Source organism: Gobius niger (genome assembly GCF_951799975.1).
Source record: "Gobius niger genome assembly, chromosome: 5".
Lineage (NCBI taxonomy): Eukaryota > Metazoa > Chordata > Actinopteri > Gobiiformes > Gobiidae > Gobius > Gobius niger.
The window spans coordinates 13,495,829-13,518,192 of NC_136856.1; the positions used below are offsets into that span (position 1 = coordinate 13,495,829).

At 42.8% G+C, this 22,364-nt stretch overlaps 1 protein-coding gene across 1 annotated transcript; it reads right to left on the reverse strand.

The window, feature by feature from the left end:
* Positions 1 to 2,134: 2,134 nt before the first annotated feature.
* synpo (synaptopodin) lies at positions 2,135 to 21,650 on the reverse strand. Its single transcript, XM_079557358.1, has 4 exons — positions 21,532 to 21,650; positions 14,214 to 15,253; positions 6,285 to 8,275; positions 2,135 to 4,383 (listed from the first exon to the last, which is right to left on the reverse strand). The coding sequence occupies exons 2-4, from the start codon at positions 14,377 to 14,379 to the stop codon at positions 3,232 to 3,234; spliced, it is 3,309 nt and encodes a 1,102-aa protein (XP_079413484.1). The 5' UTR covers positions 14,380 to 15,253; positions 21,532 to 21,650; the 3' UTR covers positions 2,135 to 3,231.
* Between the last annotated feature and the right edge of the window lie 714 nt (positions 21,651 to 22,364).

The window sequence follows — 22,364 nt, forward strand, 5'->3', positions numbered from 1 at the left end:
GCTTCTTACTTCACCTCGTTTGGAGCTATAGGAATATACTGGGAGAGGCCAAATGCTAACAACATCTGTGGTCTTTTTGCGTGACTGAGGGCACGCAGTTCTTCCATGCTGTAATATGTTCTTACCTGAGCTTAGACGAGTTGATATGTATCTGTCTGGTCTTTGCGTACGCCTGTGGAAGAGCGTGGTAGCTTCTAACTTCACCCCCGTCTGGAGCTATTGGAATATGCTGGGAGAAGCCAAATGCTAACAACATCTGTGGTCGTTTTGCGTGACTGAGGGCACGCACAAAGACCAGACAGGTACGTATCAACTTGTCTAAACTCAGGTAAGAACATATCCAAGTATGGAAAAACGGTGGCCTTAAATTTATCGGAATTAACCTACAACAACAATCAAAGGGGAGGCTAGTATGAGGTTTAAAATTGAGTACAAATCTCTCTCTTTGGTTTGTGCTTGTGGTATTTTATCTTGATAGATAGAGTTAAAGTTGTACAAGGGTATCTTCGAGGTTGAATATTTATCCTTTGGTGAGTGACAGGTTGCATACCGCTGTGTGTAATTTCATCACCTTATTGTGATTGACAAGGTAACCACCATCACTTCGGCACAGAGAGATTGCGTATAGGCACTTTCACCCACAGATCAAGGGCTATAGCAGTTCTGGGAAAAATAAGTGCTCCTGAAATGATTTATTCTTGTCAGTCTACAAGAGCCTATACCTGCCAACTCAATTAGCCCCAATATACATGTTTGTCTTTTTACCTATTTTGTGTATTTAGTCTTAATTATTAGCAGAAACGGGCTGTACTTTTACTCAGGCTATATGTACTTGAGTAACTTTTCTATTTTCTATTCTTCACTCATTTGCTCAGTTACTCAGTATATGACTTATGTTGTGTTTTTGTTTATTTGTACTGTTTTACTTAAGTCATTACTTTTTACTTGAAACATAACATTGGTAATTCATTTTGGCTGCACAGTGATTATACACTGGACACTGGCCTGCTAAGTTGGAACAAACAGGGGAGCAGTAGTGGCAGTTCTGAGCTAGCCTTATTTTAAATATATAATTTTGTTTCAAAACAGGAAACGTGAGTACTTCTGAGGGTCCGTGCAGTTTAAGTTTGTTTATATAAACTATATACCACACTGGATACTGGACGACTGAGAGCTAGCATAAACATATAACCCAAATTGCATTACTCTTAAATCCTTGGAGCAAAATGAATAATTGAGACTGTATCGACTCTGTATTACTTGATATTGCTCTATGAGCAGTGGTTCCCAACGTGGGGGTCGGGACCCCTCGGTGGGTCGCGAAGATTTCAATATGATACAAAAAGAAAAATGCTACTTTCTTAGTCCATTTTTTGTTTGTAAACCAGCCTATAATTAGTTAAATCCAATCAATTATTCAAAATAAACAGTTTAAATACATATTAACATGATTATAAAAAGTTTTTCTTTCCTAAAGTAGCGCAAGAGGCAATAACTTTATACAATGGGGGTCCCGAGTTGTTAATGTGTCAATTTTGGGGTCCCAGCCAAAAACGTTTGGGAACCCCAGCTATGAGAGCAATGTCAATGTCATGTTTAGGCTTTGAGCAGTGTTTGATACAGGCTATTGAATGTTGAAAAGATTGTTTTTGTTTTTCTTCCCAGCACAATATAATCACGATGGGTCAGGAAAGACTCAACTACTCTTAATAGGGTACGCAAAGTAGAAGTTCTATGTCAAGTCCTACAGATGGCAGTCTGTCTTTAAAAAGTTCTGTGGCCAGAGTACAACCCTGAGGAGCCCCGGCTAGGATACTTCTGTTACAAACTTACTCCAACTGTGTTAAGTGACTGTAACTAAACACTGTGAACAAGCCAAGTTTGTGCTCTTATTTTTAGCAGTAAATAACAATCTCTGCCTCAAAGCATTTATTTTAAGAATAAGCCATCAGGTTTAATAATATGTTGTTGTTTTTTGTCCCTTTCAATTATAGACTAGCGTTCACTGTTTTGATTTCAGTTAACATATCAGTGGAAGCTATACAGGAGTACAGGAGTTGTCCATCTTAGAATCAAAAACCTTGATTTTCTTCTGATATGTAAGAGGCATCACAAACAAGTTAAGGATGTGCCATAATAGATTTATTGATAAAATCATACAGAAATGAAATGCAATATGATGTTTTGAGTACATTTGCAACAGAGCCAGTCTGTCCTCAGCAGTTTGTGCAGAGGTGACCCGGGTCGTAACCAATCCATGAGAGCGATAGGTTTAATCGTGAAGGAGCAGGACAGCAGCAGGTGTGCCTGTCACTCTCCACACAAGGAAACACTGTATGGTTTTCTGCAGTGACTGCACATCAGATCTGCACTGGTACATGACATGACTGTTTAAAACACATCAAAATATATAAGAGCAGGTATTTTCAAAAATGCCAAGTTATGACACGAATAAATGTGCAAACTGTATAAAAGACCCTACAGTGAAGAGTATTTTAAATACACTCTACTGAGTCCCTCTGCAAAACAACATTCACATCTTTCAACATTTACTGCATCTCTCAAACCCCTGGTTAGTACCTTCCGATCTTCTAAACAAAGTCATGCTTTTAACTTGAAAACAAACATTTCCAACAACAAACTAATCTGTACAAACCAACGACAAAAAGCTTCATTGTTCATTGTCAACTTAACAATCAAAATGCCATTTTACAAGTAGGTCTTGGTAGGTCCCTGTAAAGAACTCTTCATTAGTCATTAAAAACACATTATTGATTGAAAAATGCCAAATACCATTCACAAACCATCAGCCTGTCAAGCTTACATTCATTAACACATTGAGCACACACTGTATTTGATAATTATTGCACTGTGATCATTATACCTATATCATTTGATGATGGTTACAATAAATTACTGCATCTGTTAAAAATGTGACAAATGAAAGTGTTGGTATTATGAAGGAATAATGAATGGGGACAGTAAGGAATTTGCAGTCCCTTTATATATTTGTAACATAGTATGACTATTGCCCTATAAGTATGCTTCAATTGGACTTCTGTAGATTATGTCAGTGTTAAAATGGCTTTGGTGTGAATGTGTGATCACTAAAACTTCTAATTTCAATCTTTGGTTTTAAGCGTACAAGCCACAGAAACATTACATAATAAGCTTGTTCTTGTCATTAACATCGGGATGATTACAGAGTACAGGAGTTCATGTATAGGACCCTCACAGGTCGGTAGATACAGTGGTCCTCTTCACCCTCAGGCTGCCACCCCAGCCCCGGGGCAGAGTGTTATAGTGCAGGCCAGGCGAGCGCAGTCCAGAGTCTTCAGACTCCACTGAGGCGTCAGAGTCAGTGAGGGAGCGTGTGTTGTACAGGCGCACAGGGGAGCAGACTGTTGGCGTGAGAGGGGGACTAGTGAAGGTGGGTGACTGAGCCCCCAGTGACCGGCTGTTGAAGGGGCTGATGGGAGGTTTGTGTGAGTCAAAGCCGTGATGGGAGTTTTCCACGGGTGAGATGGGCAGGCTGTGGCCACTGAGGGCACCAGGAGAAACACTGTTCTTGCGCTTGGCTGCATTAATGATGTTCTTTGCCAGGAGGCGGTGGTTGGCCTTTGAGTCCATATTGGTGACAGAGGGAGACATGCAGCGATTGTCTTTAGGCACTGGAGAGGAGGCAGCAGATCTGTACAGAGGTCTGGAGAAGGACAGGCTGGTCTGAGAGAGGGCCGGAGACTGGCATCGAGAGCCCCATGGAGAGACAGGGGAGGCAGCTGCAGTGTTGGAAGGCCTAGATGTAGATGGAGTGTGGTTTACCATAGGGGACTGGCTCCTTGAACCCCAGGCAGGAGATACAGGAGAGGTTTGGACTGGTTTTGACACTGAGAGGGCAGTCGGAGTGTTTTGGCCCCCTAGTGGGGACTTGCACCTGGTCGCCCATGGAGGTGAGAGCGAGGAAGTGGCTATGGATGTTTGTGATGGTCGAGATGTGAAAGCAGAGCTTGTAGAGGATTGGATATTTTGGCCCGTCATAGGAGACTGGCATCTTGACCCCCATGGGGGAGAGATAGGAGATGTAGGAGTTTGAGCAGGTCTGAAGTTGGAGGGACCCTGTGAATTTGGGAGTGATGGGGACTGACACCTGGACCCCCATGGAGAAGGGCCAGTAGGTGTTTGGACTGGCCTGTGCTGGACGCTGTAAGTGCCCAGAGGAGACTGACATCTGCTGCCTTTGGGGGTGGACCCAGGAGAGATGACCGGAGGCCTGGCTGGACTCCAGGTCATTAAGGAGGGATCCGCAGGGCTGCTGAAGCGTCGCATCAGGCTGGGTGTCCCAGTCTCTTGAGGAGTGCCACTCAGAGAAGACTCTTTGGGTGTCTATGGGAGCACAGAACAGGGTTTAGACATGTCTCAAACAAACAAAACTATTGAGCTGCATTTGAGTTTGCAAAAAAATAAGGTAAATCAGGCTGTCCATTTATTAATGTATGTGTTTATGCTTCCATTCTTTAGTTACTACAAAGAGCTGCTCCAACCATAGAAACCTTTAAGACTGCCCTTAAAACACATCTGTTTGCGTTGGCGTTCAATTCAAGTTGAGCTGTATTATAACTCTATTGTGTGTGCTTCTCTTGCTGTTTTGTACTGTAATTTTAGATTGTGTACCTGTATGTGAAGCACTTTGGGCACCTAGTGTTGTTGTAAACGTGCTATACAAATAAAGTTGACATTGACATTGACAATAACTCTTCCATATCCGATAGGGTGCAAAAGCCTTTCCTATTATTAAGTCCCTGTGGTTTTATTAAATCATATTATATGTGCAATGTTACATAAAGATCTTACTTTGTTGAACTTAACTGACATTAAACATAATGCTGGGGGAATTTATAGCCAGTAAAACTACACTCATAAGCCTAGTGTGAGCTTGGACATAGTGTGAGTTTCTTCCCTGGTGCAGCACACACTGGCCCTGTGTCTGGCTCCTGTTGCTGTTATCTATCTGTCCTGAGGTGATTAGCCTTTACAAGCCTATAATGTTACACGGCCCAGGCTCTGGCTGCTGTCCACCTCATACACATGCTAATTGACAACAGACTAATATAACAACAGACCTCAGCTCATGTGGTAAACATCCCTTCACTGCCTGCTAGCCAGACTTAGCCCTGGTCTTAACAAAAGTACTCCAGTAAATATTAATAAGTGCAAAATCAGCTGTGCCATGGCAGACCGGGGTATGTTTTATTACCTTTAAATGTCACAGCATGTGTTCATTAAATTATTTGATAACATGTGTGTCTGTGTTCATATGCAAGAGCTGTAAAAACAAGTCAAGCTTGATAGAAAAAAAAATAGTGAAGTGAAGAACAATAAGGGTAGTCATTTAAAAAGAGTCAGTAAAAAAGGAAAGGAGGCAACTGAAAGAGTTAGCAGAAGCTTTAATCAGAAATTGAAAGACTGGAAGAAACAGAGGAGAAATTGAAACGATCTGAAACGATGTTTTCCGAATAGAAATATCAAGTTGTTACAGTGGTATTCCCACGAGGCAGAATAGCTTGTGCATATTGATTGTCCGATAAATGTTACAGATTTTCAGTAGGAAACACAAAGTCGTTAAGTTGGAGCTCTCTCTTGCTACAAACTTTTCATGCCAGTGTGCAGCGCTGAACTGCAAATCTCAGATCATAAAGCAGATGCCAGACCATCTGTTAAAGTGCTTTGTGGAGCAGGCTCTCCCTGATGCCCACAGAATTGCAAAGACAAAGTGGAAAAAGTGCGAGGTTGTCTCTCATCATAATTTTAAAACATACTTAATTTTGCATGCAGAGTAGAGCAACACACGTATATGAACATTAAGGCACATTGTTTTACTGAGCTCATGCTTTTGTGCAACTCCCAAGCAGTCTACTTTCAAAGCCTGTGCAATATCTATAATTCTAAAAAATAGACTTGTTATAATGATATATTTAGCAGCAGTTTCTCAAGTCTGATGGCGTAAGCAAATTTCATCCCTTTGTAACTGTGTTATTAGGGTCCGGAAAAAATTCCACTTCCCTTATTTCTGTAAAATATAGGAACAACATACTGTATATTATTCGCACATATCCCCTCATAAATCACAAAGAAAAGCTGTGGAAAAGTTGAGGCACATGAGGCAAAGTTTCAGAAAAGTTGCACGAAAGAGTTCAAAAGAGTTAGTGTTGAACTTGAGGAAGTGTAGCGTCTGAAAAGTCACAGTGAAATTCATTTTAAAATCTGTAAAAAGATGGTCTCCACACCTGTCCTTCGAGACCTGCTTTCTTGGCTGAGAAAGTGGGTCTCGGTGCTTGGATGCCTGACCGAGGAGACGCCACCCGCTCTGGGGAGAAAGCCGGAGAGCTGATCCTATGCTGGATGGCTGGGCACCCCACTGTGGGGCTCATTGCCAGTGGGGGAGACATGCACTGACTTCTGTATTGAGACAATGGATTGTTTGCTAAAGTAGTCTGTCTAGGCAGAGACTGAGAGCGTGTTATGTTTCTAGATTGGGGTGCCCCTCTAGGAAGAGTGCTAAGAGGATCCGGGTGCACTGGTTTAAGGATAAAGAGAGAAGAGTCGAGCTGGTATGGCCGGTGTCTCGACAAATCCATTTCTATTTTGGAGCATCCGTTCTCTGCAGGAGCAGGTGGAGGAGGAGGCTGAGGGGCTTGCTGTGGTATTGGCACCTTTGGCTTGGGCTTTTGCTTGGCAGCTTGTTGGGCTATTAAGTTTTGGGAAAGCTGAGCGGACATGTCTGAGTTTTTGGCAATGGCCTTGACCCTCCCTGGCATGTTGGACGGGTAGATCCAAGATGGCGGCAGGGACATTGTGGGTGAAGGGGATCGCCTGAGCCCCGGTTTCTGATCCTCCACAACATATTTCTCCATCCTGGACTGGCGCTTGGCAAACAGCTCTGCCCCCTTCCCCGAAACATTAGTGAGTGTTTGCTCTGGTCTGTGCTCGGCCCTTGGTCTTGCCCTTGACGTCTTTAAAGTCGATGCCCATTCTGGTGCTTTGGCTTCCTCTGCTTTCACCTCCTCTTTGGCGAGAAAGTTGGACGCCTCAGCTCCTAAAGCCATCAACTCTTCCTCTGCCGTTGGCTCGGGGACGGACTGGCTTTGCTTCTTTCTTGCATCAACTCCTTTCACCATAGAAAGCAGGTCTGGATTTGGCGCTACAATCGGCTTCTCCTTGAAAGTGAACATTGCTTTTCGGTTTGCCCGCCTCGCCGCGCCCTCCTCTAGGATTCCCGACTTGATTTGGATCGGCGTTCTCCTCTCTGACATTGACTGAGGGACGAAAGTTGACGGTTTCGGTGCAGTTGGGGGCCCGTAATGATGCGAGGGAGCATATTGTTGAAAATGCGGCGGCGGTGACGTGGGAGACATTGGCGGTGGGCTGGAGTAGTACATATGCGGAGGTTGATTCGTAAACGCTGGCAAAGGCGGTGTTGGGTAAGACGGGGCGGGTGGAGGAGGGGAGAAGGAACCAGAGTAAACAGGCAGTGGCGGGGCGGCGTAGGACGGCGCGGGCGGGATATCCGTGACGGGGCTAACTGCCTCCGGAGACCGCACCGTTGGGGGTGAGAAAAACGGCCTGGCAGTTCGATTGATGATCTGCTTGCTCGTGGACGCTGACTGGCTCTCGGGCCCTGTGCTGGTGTGGCAGCCATTAGGAAGCTTACCGGCGGGGACTGACCAAGTCACACTGGCCTCATTCATCTCTGCTTCCCCCTCGACGCGCCCTATCACAACCGGATCAGCATTATGGCTTCCAGGGGGAGTTTCTGCCTTAGCTGTATCCCCCAGCTCCGAGTGGATTTTATCTTCCTCTTCCACTGTGTCCTTGACAGGTAGAAAATGCCTCTCTTGGATAACACCTTCCTCCGAGTCTCTGTCTCCCCTCTGGAAATCCTTATCTGGCTCCTCCATGATATCAGTATTTGACATCCCCGCTGATAAAAAGATACCGGAGCTGTTCTTCAAGTTCAAGTCCTTCTCCTCACTGCTTCTCTCGGCCCATGTAGGCTTATTATATGAGATCTTGGGTGTCACATCATCCGCCCGTGACCCCACACCTCCGCCACCGCTCTCCAAAGTAAAAGCGTTAACCCTCTGGCGGCGGCGGTTGAAAAGCTGGACGCCTCTCGAGCTCGAGTTGGTCGGGACGGTGAGCTGCGTGGCGATGATCTGGCTCCTCACGCGGGCCTCTTTCAGCTCCTTCTCTGACAAACTGGTGCTGCGGCTCAAGTCTGGAAGCACACACACAAACACAGAAAGAATTATGGAGTCAGTTGAGTTGGAAAAAAAAAAGTTTTCTTTATTGCCAATAGAGACACTTGACAAGGCGATACATGAAGTTTTAACCACAGACAACTCCCCGAACTTCTCATTAGTTACCACATCGCTTTTATGTACAAATAAGGCGACATGGATGCTTTTTAACAAGTCTGGGATGAAGTATTCTCTTTGAAAGCCACATAATTGTGTCAATACCATATGCTTTTGATTTGTCTTTGCTTTACTGTTAATCCCTTTGAGAATAATAAGGGAAAAACACAACTTTGCTAGGAGAAAAACGAGCAGCCCAGAGCAAGAACAGTACTGGGCCATGAGTTTCTTTTAAAATGCTGTTTTTTTAATGAAAATTTGTCAGGAAAATGTGTGGTTGGCAAGAGACCAACTGTTTGAAGATGTGGACCAACAACAATAACGTCTCTTGATACAATGACAAATTAAAAGTCTTTAGAGATTTGGGGGTTTTCGTGCATCATCAAATATCCTGAATGATCAGACCATTGTGAGCAACTTTATCTTCTGCAATTTTGTACAGTTTTGAAGAATGTCTGTCCACAGCCTTTAAAATCCAACTTAAGCTTTTCATTGCTGTACACTGCTGTAGGTGGGGGGACACTTCCAAATAAACACCATAAGAGTCCACTGAATCTGCACTTTCGTAGATTGCTGTAAGATTATGCGATCGAATGTGTGTATGTGTGTGTGTGTGTGTGTGTGTGTGTGTGTGTGTGTGTATGTGTGAGTTGACTCTGACGGTTTGTTTTCGGAGCTCTAGAGCCTCATTCCAGGAGCACAGCTATTTCCCCTGCCATCTGCAGCGGTCCCTCCCTGAGCATTCCTCCAGTGCTGAGAAAACTCCCTGCATCAGCGTCCAACATGCTTTTGGTTTTCCCTCTCCACTTCAATATGTGCGGCTCTAAAAACCTCTGCCTGGAAACGACAGCTTTTCCACTGCGCAAAAACCTTATATAGCCGGGACCATTATTCCCCGTATAAAAAAGTTGTTCAAAGTTTAGCCAGACTTTATTGCAGCTTTATGACGTGATTTAAGTCTAAAACTGGCATTTGGATGATGTTAACTCCCTGTTCTGACACGTCGGCCTGACAATTTATCTATTTCATATTACTCTGCAAAACTTTTAGCAAGCCACAGGGATATTTTTCATCCAGTCGGCGCTTTTTCGATTTAATAAAAAGGTGATTCAGGAGAACTGCGTTACTTGATGTAATCATATGTCACTTGCAATAAAACTTCTCATCCGAACTGCGATACAACTGGGTTTGTTCCTGCCTTGCTCCCCCTCTCTCCCTGACTTCAGCTATAAAATAGAGCTTGTTCATGCTCTGGCGAGATGAAATAAAGTGCATCTGTCATTGATTTTTACAGACTACGTACGAGAATGCCCTTGGAGTAATTTGATTATCTTTTGTAGGACACACTCCAATACACCCACCCAAGTTCAAAGGCAAATCGCCGTTTCTGTTTCACCAAAGGGGGCTGTTCTATATTTGGGCTCGCTAAATTTTGAATAAAGAAAATGTCCAAAGCCATTTTGTCAAAACACATTAGCATCACCATAATTCAACCAATCCGACCTTCTTTTTCTCTTAATTGTTATTTTCCCCTTCCTCTTACAGCCGTTGATCATTTGCCTCCCATTATGCTGTGACTTTTGCATGAATTACAACAATTCCCCTTAGGAGGTGAACATTACATATTAAGATTTGGACAAAATACATTACAAACAGGATTTTGCAAGGGGTAGTTATATTTTCCACCATTTAGGCAGTGATTTGCATATGGATATGGCATACGTTATTTATAAATAGATGCTGCTACCTATATTTATTGAGGCTTGGGACTGGAAGTAAGAGTTATTAAGAGCTAATTCTCACAACATAGGGTATAAACCAGCTCCCTTCTCACTTAAAATGCTCGTAGGATAGTATTTTCTTGTACTTGTGTTCACTGTGGGTGGTGGGCCCATCTTTGGACAGTGGTCAGCTCTTTTATGATCCAAGTTACCTGAGCATATATAGCAGAGCACCGAACCATGAAATGAAATGTCCCAACTGTAAACAGCCGCTCCAGCCCAAGCCAAAGTGGCTATTATGTTACACACAGGTGCAAAGCCCATCAGTGACTCGGATCTGCATGTAGGCAGTAAGCAACTTTGTGAAAACTGGCTTATGAAATAGGCACTTTGATGATTCTGTCAGAAGATGCTAAAAAAAGTAAGGTTTAATAGGAGCCTGAAATGTCGTTTACATTTATAGTATCCCACAAGGACCTAATTAGTCTGCTTTCAAAGACACTTCATAAAAAGTTGTTCGGTATCTACAGAAGTAGTGATAAAAAAAAAAAAGCCAGTTGATTTTAATAAAAAAAGTAAAGTACTCAGTCGTGTGTTGCTTAGTTAATCCTGCCAGTAATCTCTTACCTTGTGCTTGTCAGAATGAGAGCTCCTTCACTTAAATTGTTGTACCTCCACCAGAGTTTTGAGTCTTAACTGCTCTCCTCACACCCGTCACTAAAGCCAGAAGCGCAGCTCGAGTTTCTGTTACTTTTGCAACGCTGCTGTAAAGTCCAAAGCAGAGGAGAGAGAGGATGGAGGGAGGAGGGCAAAGGGGAGGTTTGCTCTGTAGCCTCTAGTGGTGGAAGGGACTTCAATATTGTAAGGTTTACAACGACAAAGTTATGGCTCTTTGGTACTGGGCTATGCAACTAACTCACTAGTGAAATAGGAAATTATTGTTTACTTTTATGTCATTGCATATATTTTAACTACTTGTAGAGGTGATAATTCTGCTGAGGTGACTTTTTCAAAGCTTGTCGTATTGTTGTGACCTCATGAAATAGTTGTGTTCTGTTTCATTCATGCATGTTTGTGCAATCTGTGTCTCAGCGCACAACACTCAGTTCCACAAGGTGATGTCATGGGGCGGTGCTCCTGTGTGTTTGTAAAGTCATGATCACGTCACTAGGCTTATTCGGATCATCACTTTGGCATGAGAAAGTGTGTTTTGCTATGAGATAGGATTCCAGTCACAAACACCAGTTGATTTACTGTTGAAATGCTTCGAGGGTAATTTAACTTCAAATAAAGAGCTAAAATAAATATTGTCCAAATGACATGTGTGATTTTTGTTGAAAGTATCTCTTTACCTGGATGTTGAGATGAGGAATATTCTGGGGGAGGCGCCTGGAATTGCTGGGGGGCCCTACAGCTATGCCTGGTCAGAATGTCAGATCATAAGAGATGGCAAATTTTAGGACGCATCAAGAAGCATCAGGAAGTCCATCCACAAAACAATTACTAAACAAAATAATTAGCAGAAATCATGTCCAAGTTCTGAACTCCACTCAAATAGGCTCCAACACAGACACATGTTACCCCTCGCATGTCTCTAAGCCACAAGCCTGGGGAGTAAAAACAGTATTGACATTTAGGCAGTTGCACTCACTCCATGCTTTGTTATGACACTTGTGGAGAGGTGTATAATCAATGACCAGAGTCGATCTACTGATCTGCACTAATGGCCACAAGTGCAGGAGGCTTTGATGTGGGAAAGAGAAGCGGCGGACACTCATGTAGTCCATCTGTGTGTCGATTGACGTAGAGACAGGCGAAAGGGTTACGGCCCCTGCTGACCTTTGCCCTTGCACTTTGAGTGAGTTGTGTTTCGCACCACTCTGGTGTCTTTGAACCCTCTTATGCTAAAGCTCGAACTCACAAGGGCAAGTTAGGAATTTCCTTTCCAGCCCAACTGAACAGTGTGAGAGACTGCAGAATATACTATAATATACTGATATGTCAACTTTAGCTATATTTCTGCCATATTTGTGTTGATGAATATCTCATGATATAAGTTTTTTATGGTGCGCCTCGAGCAAGAGATACAGTACCCAGTGTCTAGAGATCTGTATTATGTAAAAGGTTCTACAGTTTAAGAATAAGAAAAGATTTAGTAAAGGCATTCTATTTAAATGGTCACTTTTCCGCTGCATGTCATACTATCATAATGGATAGTAGAACTGTGTAGAGGGAAAAGGATGAAAGAAACTGATAGAAATAAGAATCTTTTGTCACTCCCCAATATAAGTCATCCAAATTGCATCAAAATTGAATCTGCACATGCTCAAATGTCAAATGTGCAGTGATTGTGCACAGTGTTACTATGGCAACAGACACTGTACAGGGAAAACAACATCTAATATAGATATGATCTATTATAGACCAGAACAAAGGAAATATGGTACAAATTACTTTCAGATAAATCCATTTGATTGTTGATTAAAGCAGTTACACTCTTTGATGACTTTGTAAAACATGCTTTATCAACTTTACTAACCCTGAATAGAGAGCGAACTAAGGCCACAACTGATAGAGAATGTACATAACTCCTTCAATTGAGTAAAATATTATATAGTAAAGCCAACAAACTGGCCTGATTGACTCAAACTGGGTAAACCTTGAGTCTGATGCACAAACAAGGGCTAAATATGAGAACACATGTATCCCTTATAATCACAGTATCATTAAAGTATATCAGCACTTTCCGGTTTCTGTCAGTCCTATGTCATGTGCTGAATATTTACCACTGCCCTCTCCACCTCAGTACAGCCCCTCCTCCCCCCATGAGGCCAAAATCAACCCCTAAATCACACACAAAGGCTGGGGGGGATTTGAGCAGGAGTACAGCGTTTGTATTTGTGTATGAAAGGTCAGATTACCCTGTCGGATGTTATCTTTCTCTGGGGCGAGCGGGTGACAGCAGCAGCCCCCGTGGGTGCAGTGTGAAGCCGCATGGAAAAAGGGGGATTAGCACAGGTTTGGAGACTGACCCTCTGTCTGTGACTCCCATAGGGCAAACTGAAAGAGCCCAGGAGAAGAAAACAAAACATGACCTCCATTGTTACTTTCAGAATCTTTCAACAGGTCTTCACGTTGAGTTTGAAGATACTAATTAGCTTGCGATGCCTGGCAATGGTAATGAGAATGGTAACCGTGGGACCTTAGCTGGGGTCTACTTGCACACTTACCTCCTCTGTTCTGCAAGTCCCCTATGTTATGTCTTTATAATGTTTTCTATTTTAACAGACCCTCGCCTTTTCCCTGGACTTACGTGGGAGTTGACAGATGTAAAAGTCAAGCGAATAAGTTTCCATTGAGCTTTTCCCACAAGTTTCTCCGGTGATTGTCAGCGGCTGTGGCTGCCCTTTAGCGATGATGCATGATTGCATTTCCATAGTTGTTGGAGAGCCTTGTACCTTTACGGCATGGAAACAGATGTTGCGAGCGTCAGAGGCTAAATCCATGGCTTTCCCTGTCCCATGTGCTTAGGTGGACATCAGGAAGAGCAACCAGGGCTAGCACTTTATAGGTCCTGGGACATTAGGGGCCACATATGATGACTCCCTGACTATGTAACTAAGAAAATAAAGCAAATGGAGAAGAATTTCTAATGTCAATCGGTGTCCTTTACAACTCCCATGATGTTACATGACTTCATACACAACACTGACGTTCCCAAACAGTCGCAAGTTGTAGACCGTAGTATTTGGTCTTTTTGAGGTGATACTCAAGGTCATTAATCAACCATCAGTCATTAAAGCAAATGTATTTTAGACCATATTTAAACCCGGTTTAGTCCTGATTTGAAATTGATCTAGGGTTGGTTGTATTTGGATAGGGAAGTCAGTGGCTCTACAGAAAACAAAGTTTGAGAATCATTGAACGACCCACTCCAAAAGTCATTAGAATTGAACAATAAAAGATGAATTGGACTGTAGTCTAAATGCAACACACAACATGGGCAATTTATACGAGCAAACCAGCACAAGCCATTACGTACTAAGCAACAGAAAACTCCACGTAAACAAACACTCACTTGTTTTCCGGCTCATCTGGTCTTTGTTGAATTCAGATGTCTGGTTCCATGATGCATCTGTGCCGTCTGTGTCCGGTACATCCCGTATGGGCTGAAGAGGCTCTCGCAGACGCCCGGGACAGCTCACACCTCGCTCCAAAGCCGTGTGGCACTTCTCCAACTCCATCCCCAAAGTTTATCGAATAAGCAGTCCGTTGGTCGTATTGAGTCTGCTTGGATTTAACCTTCTTCTGCCTCTCCAATCAGATCTTGTGAGTGTTCCTTCGGGTGGCAAAGGGTAAAAACAGCTCAGCTTTTCCGGTTTACGTTGATGTCTTTTGCCATGACTTAGTCCATATAAAATGACAAAAGTCCCTTGATAATCTTGAGTCTTTGGCTTCCAGTTTATCCCTGTAGTTGAGTTTGTTTTCCCTCCCTCAGAGTCCCACGTTAGTGCTCCTGTCGTCAACAATAATCCTTACAGTCATTTGAAATTTGCACAGAGAAGTTCACTTTTCATTCGGACCTCCCACGCAGGACAAGCTCCAAAAACTCTCCCCGGCCGAGTTACTGTGAGCTGCCAATTTAACTTGCACAATTTTCTACCTTTTTTTTTCCTCCTTCTCCTCCCCTCGTTTCTATTTCTGTCTCTGTATCATGCGGGTAATCCTCCAATCCCAGTCTTATTTTTCTTTAAGGCGTAAGACTCGCCTCTTTATCAGGGAGATCATAAGTCTAAGTGATGGGAAGAGGAACTGTGTGAATGGTGGCTTCCTGCTGCTTGGCGCATGTGAGGAATAATGATGTAGCTCGCAAAGGTCGGCCAATTGTGTGGACTGTGTTTTGCTTTGCGTTATCTTGAAGTCCTTCTTTGTAGATTATTAAAAGTCTATCGGGGGTGGGGATATGTGTTTTGGCAGCAATCTTGATTAGCTGCAAAATAGATCCAGCACTTGAAGGATTTCCACTTTGTTTTGGTCGTGCAGGACTTTCTTCAAGATTTGTTGACCAATCTAAGGCACAAAGGGTCAGGGAGGGTCGTCTGCTGTGGTCCAAGCTCCCTGCGAAAAACAAAAATAAAGATCGTCAAACTCTTGGCTTAGTCTGTACAATTGTTAGGTTGCAGGAGCTTTTGGCCCACAGAAGGACTCCATATCAATAAGCGTAACATAGAAACATATTGAAATAGCATTATCACCTCTTCAGTCCAAATGCTTTTTTACCAAGAAACCATTTCCACTCACGCATTCTTTCGACAATGCCATAATGCACTGGAGGCAAGGAGCAGAAAATGTCTCCCCAAGGACACATTAGCAAAATCAGGGGGGCAAAAATTACATTAAAAGCACTCTACAGTCTGCACTATGCACTAGTCACACACATACTGGATTGAAAGTTTACTGCTGCAAAGGACTTTGACAGAAGCATCCTATTACTTGTGTCTTGTAACTGCAATCGCACCCACAAATCCCACCTTTTGCGTTACTCACATTAATTCCCAATTTATATACGATTCTAAGTGTTGTCCACGATGGAAGTGCAACAGAGCTAACCCTTGTCTAAGTGCTTTTTCAGCAAATTGCATTTGGCTGCTGTCGGTGAAAATTATGTGCCTGAGAAGCCCTTTAAAACACTCCGGCTTGTATGGCCTAAATTATTTTCAGTGTGTGTTGGTGAACATCCAAAGAAGCATACGTCTGGACTTATATCCACTTTCAGGGAAATAATGGGCCCTTTCTTGGTTGTTTAAAGATAGAAATCAGACATTTGTGCTCGGACCAACGCTGACGATGAAAAGGTGAAGAAAGAGAAGTGCAGACGCTTTTATACAACTTAATGTGGTCTTCAATACTATGTGCCAGACTCAAAGTGATTCTGCAAATGCATGGATTGATTTTGGAAACTCAAGCACATTTTATAGTATTACTTTTTCAATATACAAGTGATAAAATGACATTTCAACGATATGTGACAAGAGAAGTCTGGCAGTGAAAAGCACTTACTTAAAGTTAACGGTAAAAAAATGGCGTGATTAGGTGTAATGAAAGATGAGTGCTTTGTTAATGTAATGAAACTGCTAACTGTATTTCTGACCTTATATCACCTTAAGACGTACAAGAATTAATCTCCCAATAATTACTCTTGGTGGTCATGTGGCAGGGAGCTAATCTCAGCAGCTGTGGGCCTTTGCCAGAGGACACATTTTGTGTTTGCAGTATGAGACAACCAGCTGAAAACCAGTTTGAGGTCAGTTTTGAGTCAGTTTGATAACCTATTTTGCTATTTAGACTTTCTGCACACATGTATACCTGTCTAGTACTTATGAGAAATACATTGTCTTGTTCTTTCATATTGAATTCATACAAACTGCTTACATTTGTGAGTCATGTACCGTTTCTGAGTGGGAACAGGAAGATAATCATTATTTATGAATGCCTTTTTGCAAATTCCTGAGGTTTTCCAAGGTGTGCGGCATCCTCTACTGCCACCAACCATAGACAGCTGAGTCAGGCCCGTCTGTCTATCTCAATCGACCCAAACAAAACATAGGCCCCACCTACTCTTTGAAATAAAAGGGGGGGGGGGTGAAAAATCTCTCTGTTTGGCTCGTTGGTGTGGCTGTGTCAAGTGAGAGTGGATGAAGGCATCGCTTTGTTTACCCAGTAACAACAGCTCTTTGATTCGTGCAGATGTGTGATCCGCGGTGACTCCAATCTGGTTCTCATTTCGGAGACTGACACTGTCTTTTGAGCGCAGTCTAAAAACAGAGGCTTCGGGATGTTTCTCTTGCCACTGCTGCGTCTCTCAACATATGCTGTTGACTCTAATCAATGGGAGCAGAGAGCGCAGGGTGCGAGTGTGTGTGGATTTGGTGTGAAAAAAATATGGTTTGTATTTTGGCTTTGATGAAACATTTATTAAGTGCGAGGCGCAACGCAGATGTAGGATTTGCGAGACAGACATGGGCACAAGGCTGAACTCCCCACGCGCTGACAAATGGCTTCCAGAGGCGTAAAGCAACACATTTCTTGTCTGTGAAAAGAATAAGAACATTTTCTGAATAAAGGAAGGTCCCTAAATGAGTGAGCTTGTTGGCTTACATTTTTTAATTGTTTATTTGGTTGTTGTTTATTGTTTATTTATTTCATGGTTAACCTCTTAACCCCCGCCTTAACTGAGGGCCTTTTCTCCAGTTCAACTTTACCTAAATCTAAAACCTTCTCAACTGGAGCTTACAGTGTAACGCCTCATTTGAAAGAAAACTGGCTGGAACTTTTTTGTCATGTTTTTACCCACATTTTTTAAGGATTTTTGTCTGTTTATGTTGCTTTTTGATCACTCTTTTGTTGTGTTATTGTTGCTTTTCTGACACGTTTTTGTCGCTCTTTTTTGTTGCTTTTTTGTCATGGTTTCGTTATGCTACTGTTGCTTTTCCGGCATGTTTTTGTCACTTTTTTTTGTTAAAGGGACAATACGGAGTTTAAAAATGCTAAAATTATGTACCCCCTACATGTTCCAGCCATGTCCTAATGTGTAGAAAGAGGAATGAGCCCAGACCTATACACCACAACTGCCTCTAAAATCCTGCCCTGTCACTCAAAAAGGTGTCACTTTGGGTCCGAAGTGCCGTCATGCACGAGCTTAATATAGAAGGTGCAGTTACACGTATGACCTGAGGTGGCAGTAGTGAGCATAAAATTGCCAACTTGCATCTAGCCTCTTTAAGTTTTCATCGCTATTTTGACACTTCTTTCCATAAACGTTTAGAAGAAAATGGGCTGAGTTCAAGTGGAGGTTAAGAGGTTGAGCATCTTGTTTTGAAAAAAAGGTTGTTATTAGTAGTAGTTGTAAAGTATTTATAATATTCAATTTGTGTGTCTTGTGTGATAGATCTTGCATGGTTGAAACTTTGAGAATACGCCGCTATTACCACTAACAAGGCCTTTATTGGGCGAAAGGCAAAACCTGTTAGCACTTAAGTAACCCAGTACAGATGACAGCTTAATACCTTGCGTGTACACCATGGGGACCCTGCTCGACTGGCATAGCTTCTTAAAATTCCAAAGTCTTCCTGTCTTCTTAATCCTTCTTCGATTACAAAAAAAAAAAAATCCACTCTCTTCTGCTGACCATACCTGGGACATGACATCACCCCCCCCCTCCCTCCATTGCTGTACAGTTCAGAAGGTGCGAATGGTGCCCACCTGTCCCGTGCCCCCCCTCCCTGACCCCTCTGATTGCAGCTCAACCGTATCATTTACAGAGCAGCAGCCCCTGGGCCACTCCACTGTGTAATCACACGGTTCCTGTGCATCATCAACACCGTTCTTAGGCAGACACGGCTAATATATCTTTGCATTTTCAGCCGGCGATGACACACAAAAGGCGACGGTTTTGGCAGCGAGCTCGTGGTAATTTTTCACTTGTCCCCCACAGCAGTTAGGCCGCGACATTAATAACACATCTGCATTATCGGCCAACGTGTGGAAAGGACGTCAGCTTGAGGATAAGTTTGCTTTGGAGTTCAATCAAATTGGAACACGGACAGTGTTTCCAAACCAGGGGGTACTTGGGAACTATTTCAAGATGAAATGTAGTATTATTTCGATATTGATTTCAGGGGAGAGTTAGTTTTAATGATGTTTTTCAGTAAAAGGTTTACATTTGAGACTCAACTAAATACTGAATAATCTGAGTTTAGTTGATGCAAATTAAAACAATGAATAAAGCCAAATAACTTAAGAAAGATCATTGTGCAAACAATAATAAGGCTTAACCAACAACTACCACTGATGTGACCACTAGCTCTGCCAACAACAGGTTGCTTTTAACAGGTATGCATTAAAGCAGAACTAAGTAACTCGTGCCCCTAGAGGCCATAAGCACCACTGCAGGTGTCGTAGCATGTTGCGTTTTTTTTTATTCATTAATTGTCTGTGAGAGTAAATGCTATTCTGACAGAAAAGACAAAGGGAGAGAGGGATATTGTACATTGTGCCACAACTCACAATGGAGATATTTTTTTCACTCAAACTTGGTTGTAAACACTGCTACAGTGGCACTAGCCCAAAGTTAGCTTTGCCTGTTAACCTGTTACCTTTTTCTTCAAGATTCTATTAGTGTGTATTGCGCCTCCAACCCGGAGATAGGGAAGCTGCATGGGTGGTTTTCTGGCCAGAGACACCATGGGGAGATGAAAGACCACCACAATCATGCCATTAACACTTGTATTACCCCCAGAGGGACTTACGGAAAGGATTTGTTAAGGTAAACAAGTTACTTAGCTCTTCTTTAAAGTGTTTGAAGCAATATTACACTATTTTGTACTTTCTCTGCAATGATAAAACTGCTTCTACTTGAAACCTATCCTTATGATAACAATCATTCAGGGCTTTAAAAAAAAATCTAAATAAAGGCTGTGAATACTGCTGTTCTTTATAGTAATATCCAGTTACTTCCCACCTATAGTCTTATAAGTATATCAGTTACTGCGGTTTAAAGGCGGCACCTGGCCATGACATTGACTGTATAGGCCTGATTGAATCCCCTTCAGGCAGACTGTGTGAAAACTATACAGTGAGGAATGCAAAAACCATTGAGCCGCTAAAGGCTTTCGCAGAGCACTTTGCTTTCTGTCACTCAAGACCCACAAAGATGCATTCAAGAGCGGAAATAATTTCAGGTAGTGCATCGAAATTGCCGTTTGTGCTGCAGTGGGGGGCCACGGTCCCTTTGGACGTGCCTGTGCCTGCGTTATAACTGATGACTGACAACTGCACCGCACTGTGAGCCGTGCACCTGAGTCCACAAAAAGTGTGCTCAAGAAAGTCCGCGGCGAGAAAAATCATAAAGCGTGCCAAGAAAACATTGTGATGAGATGTTTCAGCTCCCCGTGCGACTTGCCATCAGCAGCACAGGTGGCAAGGAGGCAAAGATAAATAGTTAAAGTAGGTGCATATGATGTGGTGCCAAAAAAATGAGCTTTGAAATCAACGTAATACAAAAACAATTAAGACATCAAAGCTAGAAAAACCAGACGCTTTGTCAATATGTACACTGGCTGCAAGAGTGTCAATAAAGCACGTAGACGTAGAAGAAGCAGTAGTCGTAATATTAGTAGAAAATTGTGGAAGTAGAATCAGCAGGAGCATAACTCATTGCTGTTGTTATAAAACAAGAGTGCAAAGTGTGGCCCTCAGACCAACAAACAGACCAACCTCAGACCAATTAAGATAAAATAAGCCTTTATTGATCTCACGATGGAGAAATTCACTTGTTACATTCAGCTCCCAAGAGAAAACACTCAGGGTGTGCAAAATAGACAAGAAATGTGCAAACAATTAAATAGTAAATAGAGGTGTCTTATATACAATGACTACAAAATATTGGAGGAAAAAGTATAAACAATAACATTTAAATAAACAGACTATAAAAAAGATGTCAGTATGGGCACACATTGCCAGAGATGGGTCATTTTTATGAATGTTTAATAATTCCACGCAATTAAAAACTCAAAAACTAACATTTTATTGTGAGCCAGAGGTGGCATTAAGGTTCCAAGCCAAATAAAGGTGTGGGGAACAGTTTAAACCTCTCTTTAATGTACCCAGTTGAATATTTGATCATATTGTCCACTCCACCTCAGTATACAGCCCCGAATGAGTAAAGTTCAGACACCCTTGTTCTAGATGCCTCAGCACATAGTAAGCAGTGATGACAGTAGCAGTGGCAATTGACTAGGTGAAAATTTGAGCACAATTACTTTTACTCAAGTACCATTTTGAAGTAACTGTACTTTTACTCATATACTACATCTCTTCTCGGTGACTTGATTCATGCCAATACAGCCTCACAATGGTGTCTTCTCAAGTTCACATAACTTTTAACATCAGCGAAGCCAAAGGCCACCACACGCCTGCATGACAACATGTGTTTCAGGGAAAGCCCAAAGCTGCCCCCTGTAAAGACTTTAACAACCTTCACCTGTTGTGTTAACAGGAAGCAATTACTTATAAAAGTTAAGTAAGTTAATACACTCATTCACGCCAGCCCGTTTAATTGGATATATCCTCTAAAGTTACAAGTGTGCGCGCAGCCGGGACAATGGGCTCACATATCAATGACCAGAGCCAACCCCCTTTTTCTCCGATGTGCTTAGCGCCGAGGGGGAAAACAGCCTCCACAGATGTTTGTCATCTACTCAGACAAAGCCTTTGAAAGTTTCCCACAGCTCTTTCAACATGCAAACAGAGATAGTAGCGTCTCCTTTTGCAGATAACAACACATGCATAAACAACTCGTATTTATCTCTGTAATAATAAGTTTTGCTGCAGCTCACCTGGAGTCCTGGATGTGCAAAGCAGCAACTGCCTGTTCTGCCCCTTTTCTGTTCCTAACACACTCTCCAAGCACACTCCCCTTCCTCCTACCTCTACCCTCCTCTCGCCTCTCTCTCTCCCCTCTCTGTCCTGTCTCTTGATCGGCCGAAGCAGACAAGAGGAGAGGGGGGGGGGGGGGACTTGGAACACAGAAGCCCCTTTGTCTGGGATCTTTTCATATGGTTTCCTTCAGCTTGCATACTGAACATATTATGCCATAATATATTTTCATATACTACACAGAGACCGATGGGGCCTCTCACTGTTCAACCCCCTTCGACTTTCTCTCCCCCTTTTGCGACCCATTTCTTCCCGCCAAGCACATCAGGCAGTGAAATCCAAACAAATGGTGAAAACTGCACTGAAATATGCAGTTCCCGCTAAAGCCGCTGAATTTGTTTATCCTCTCCCTGCTGGTTTTAAATAATATATTGGTACACAGGAAAACTATCCACTTCTCAGATATAATGCAGGCCTCCATGGAGCTTTGTGGTTGGTCAGGGCTGTTGCTTGTCACATGTATATTTGATGTGCACTGCTGCTGTAGGGACGTGTTCTTGGATGTCAGAGATGATCATGTCCATAATATCACTGTACGTGCGATGGTTTATTCAGAAGATCCCAATGCTACCGTCGGTCACATCTGCTGTCGCGCTGTGGTTTACAGTATCCGTTGTATCGAAGCACTCATGTGTCTGTGTCTGGTAATTATATAGTCCCCACAATAATGTTTCATACAAGATTTATGTCACAGTACAGTATGAGGCCATGGGTAGAACAGTGCACTATGAGT

Bases quoted from the DNA above. Each gene is read 5' to 3' on its own strand.
- synpo (XM_079557358.1), bottom strand. From the start codon at position 14,379: ATGGAGTTGGAGAAGTGCCACACGGCTTTGGAGCGAGGTGTGAGCTGT. The intron at 8,276-14,213 runs GTGAGTGTTTGT...GTGTGCTTCCAG, and splicing joins CCAGATGAGCCGGAAAACAA to ACTTGAGCCGCAGCACCAGT. The intron at 4,384-6,284 runs GTGTGGAGACCA...GTGCTCCCATAG, and splicing joins AAGCAGGTCTCGAAGGACAG to ACACCCAAAGAGTCTTCTCT.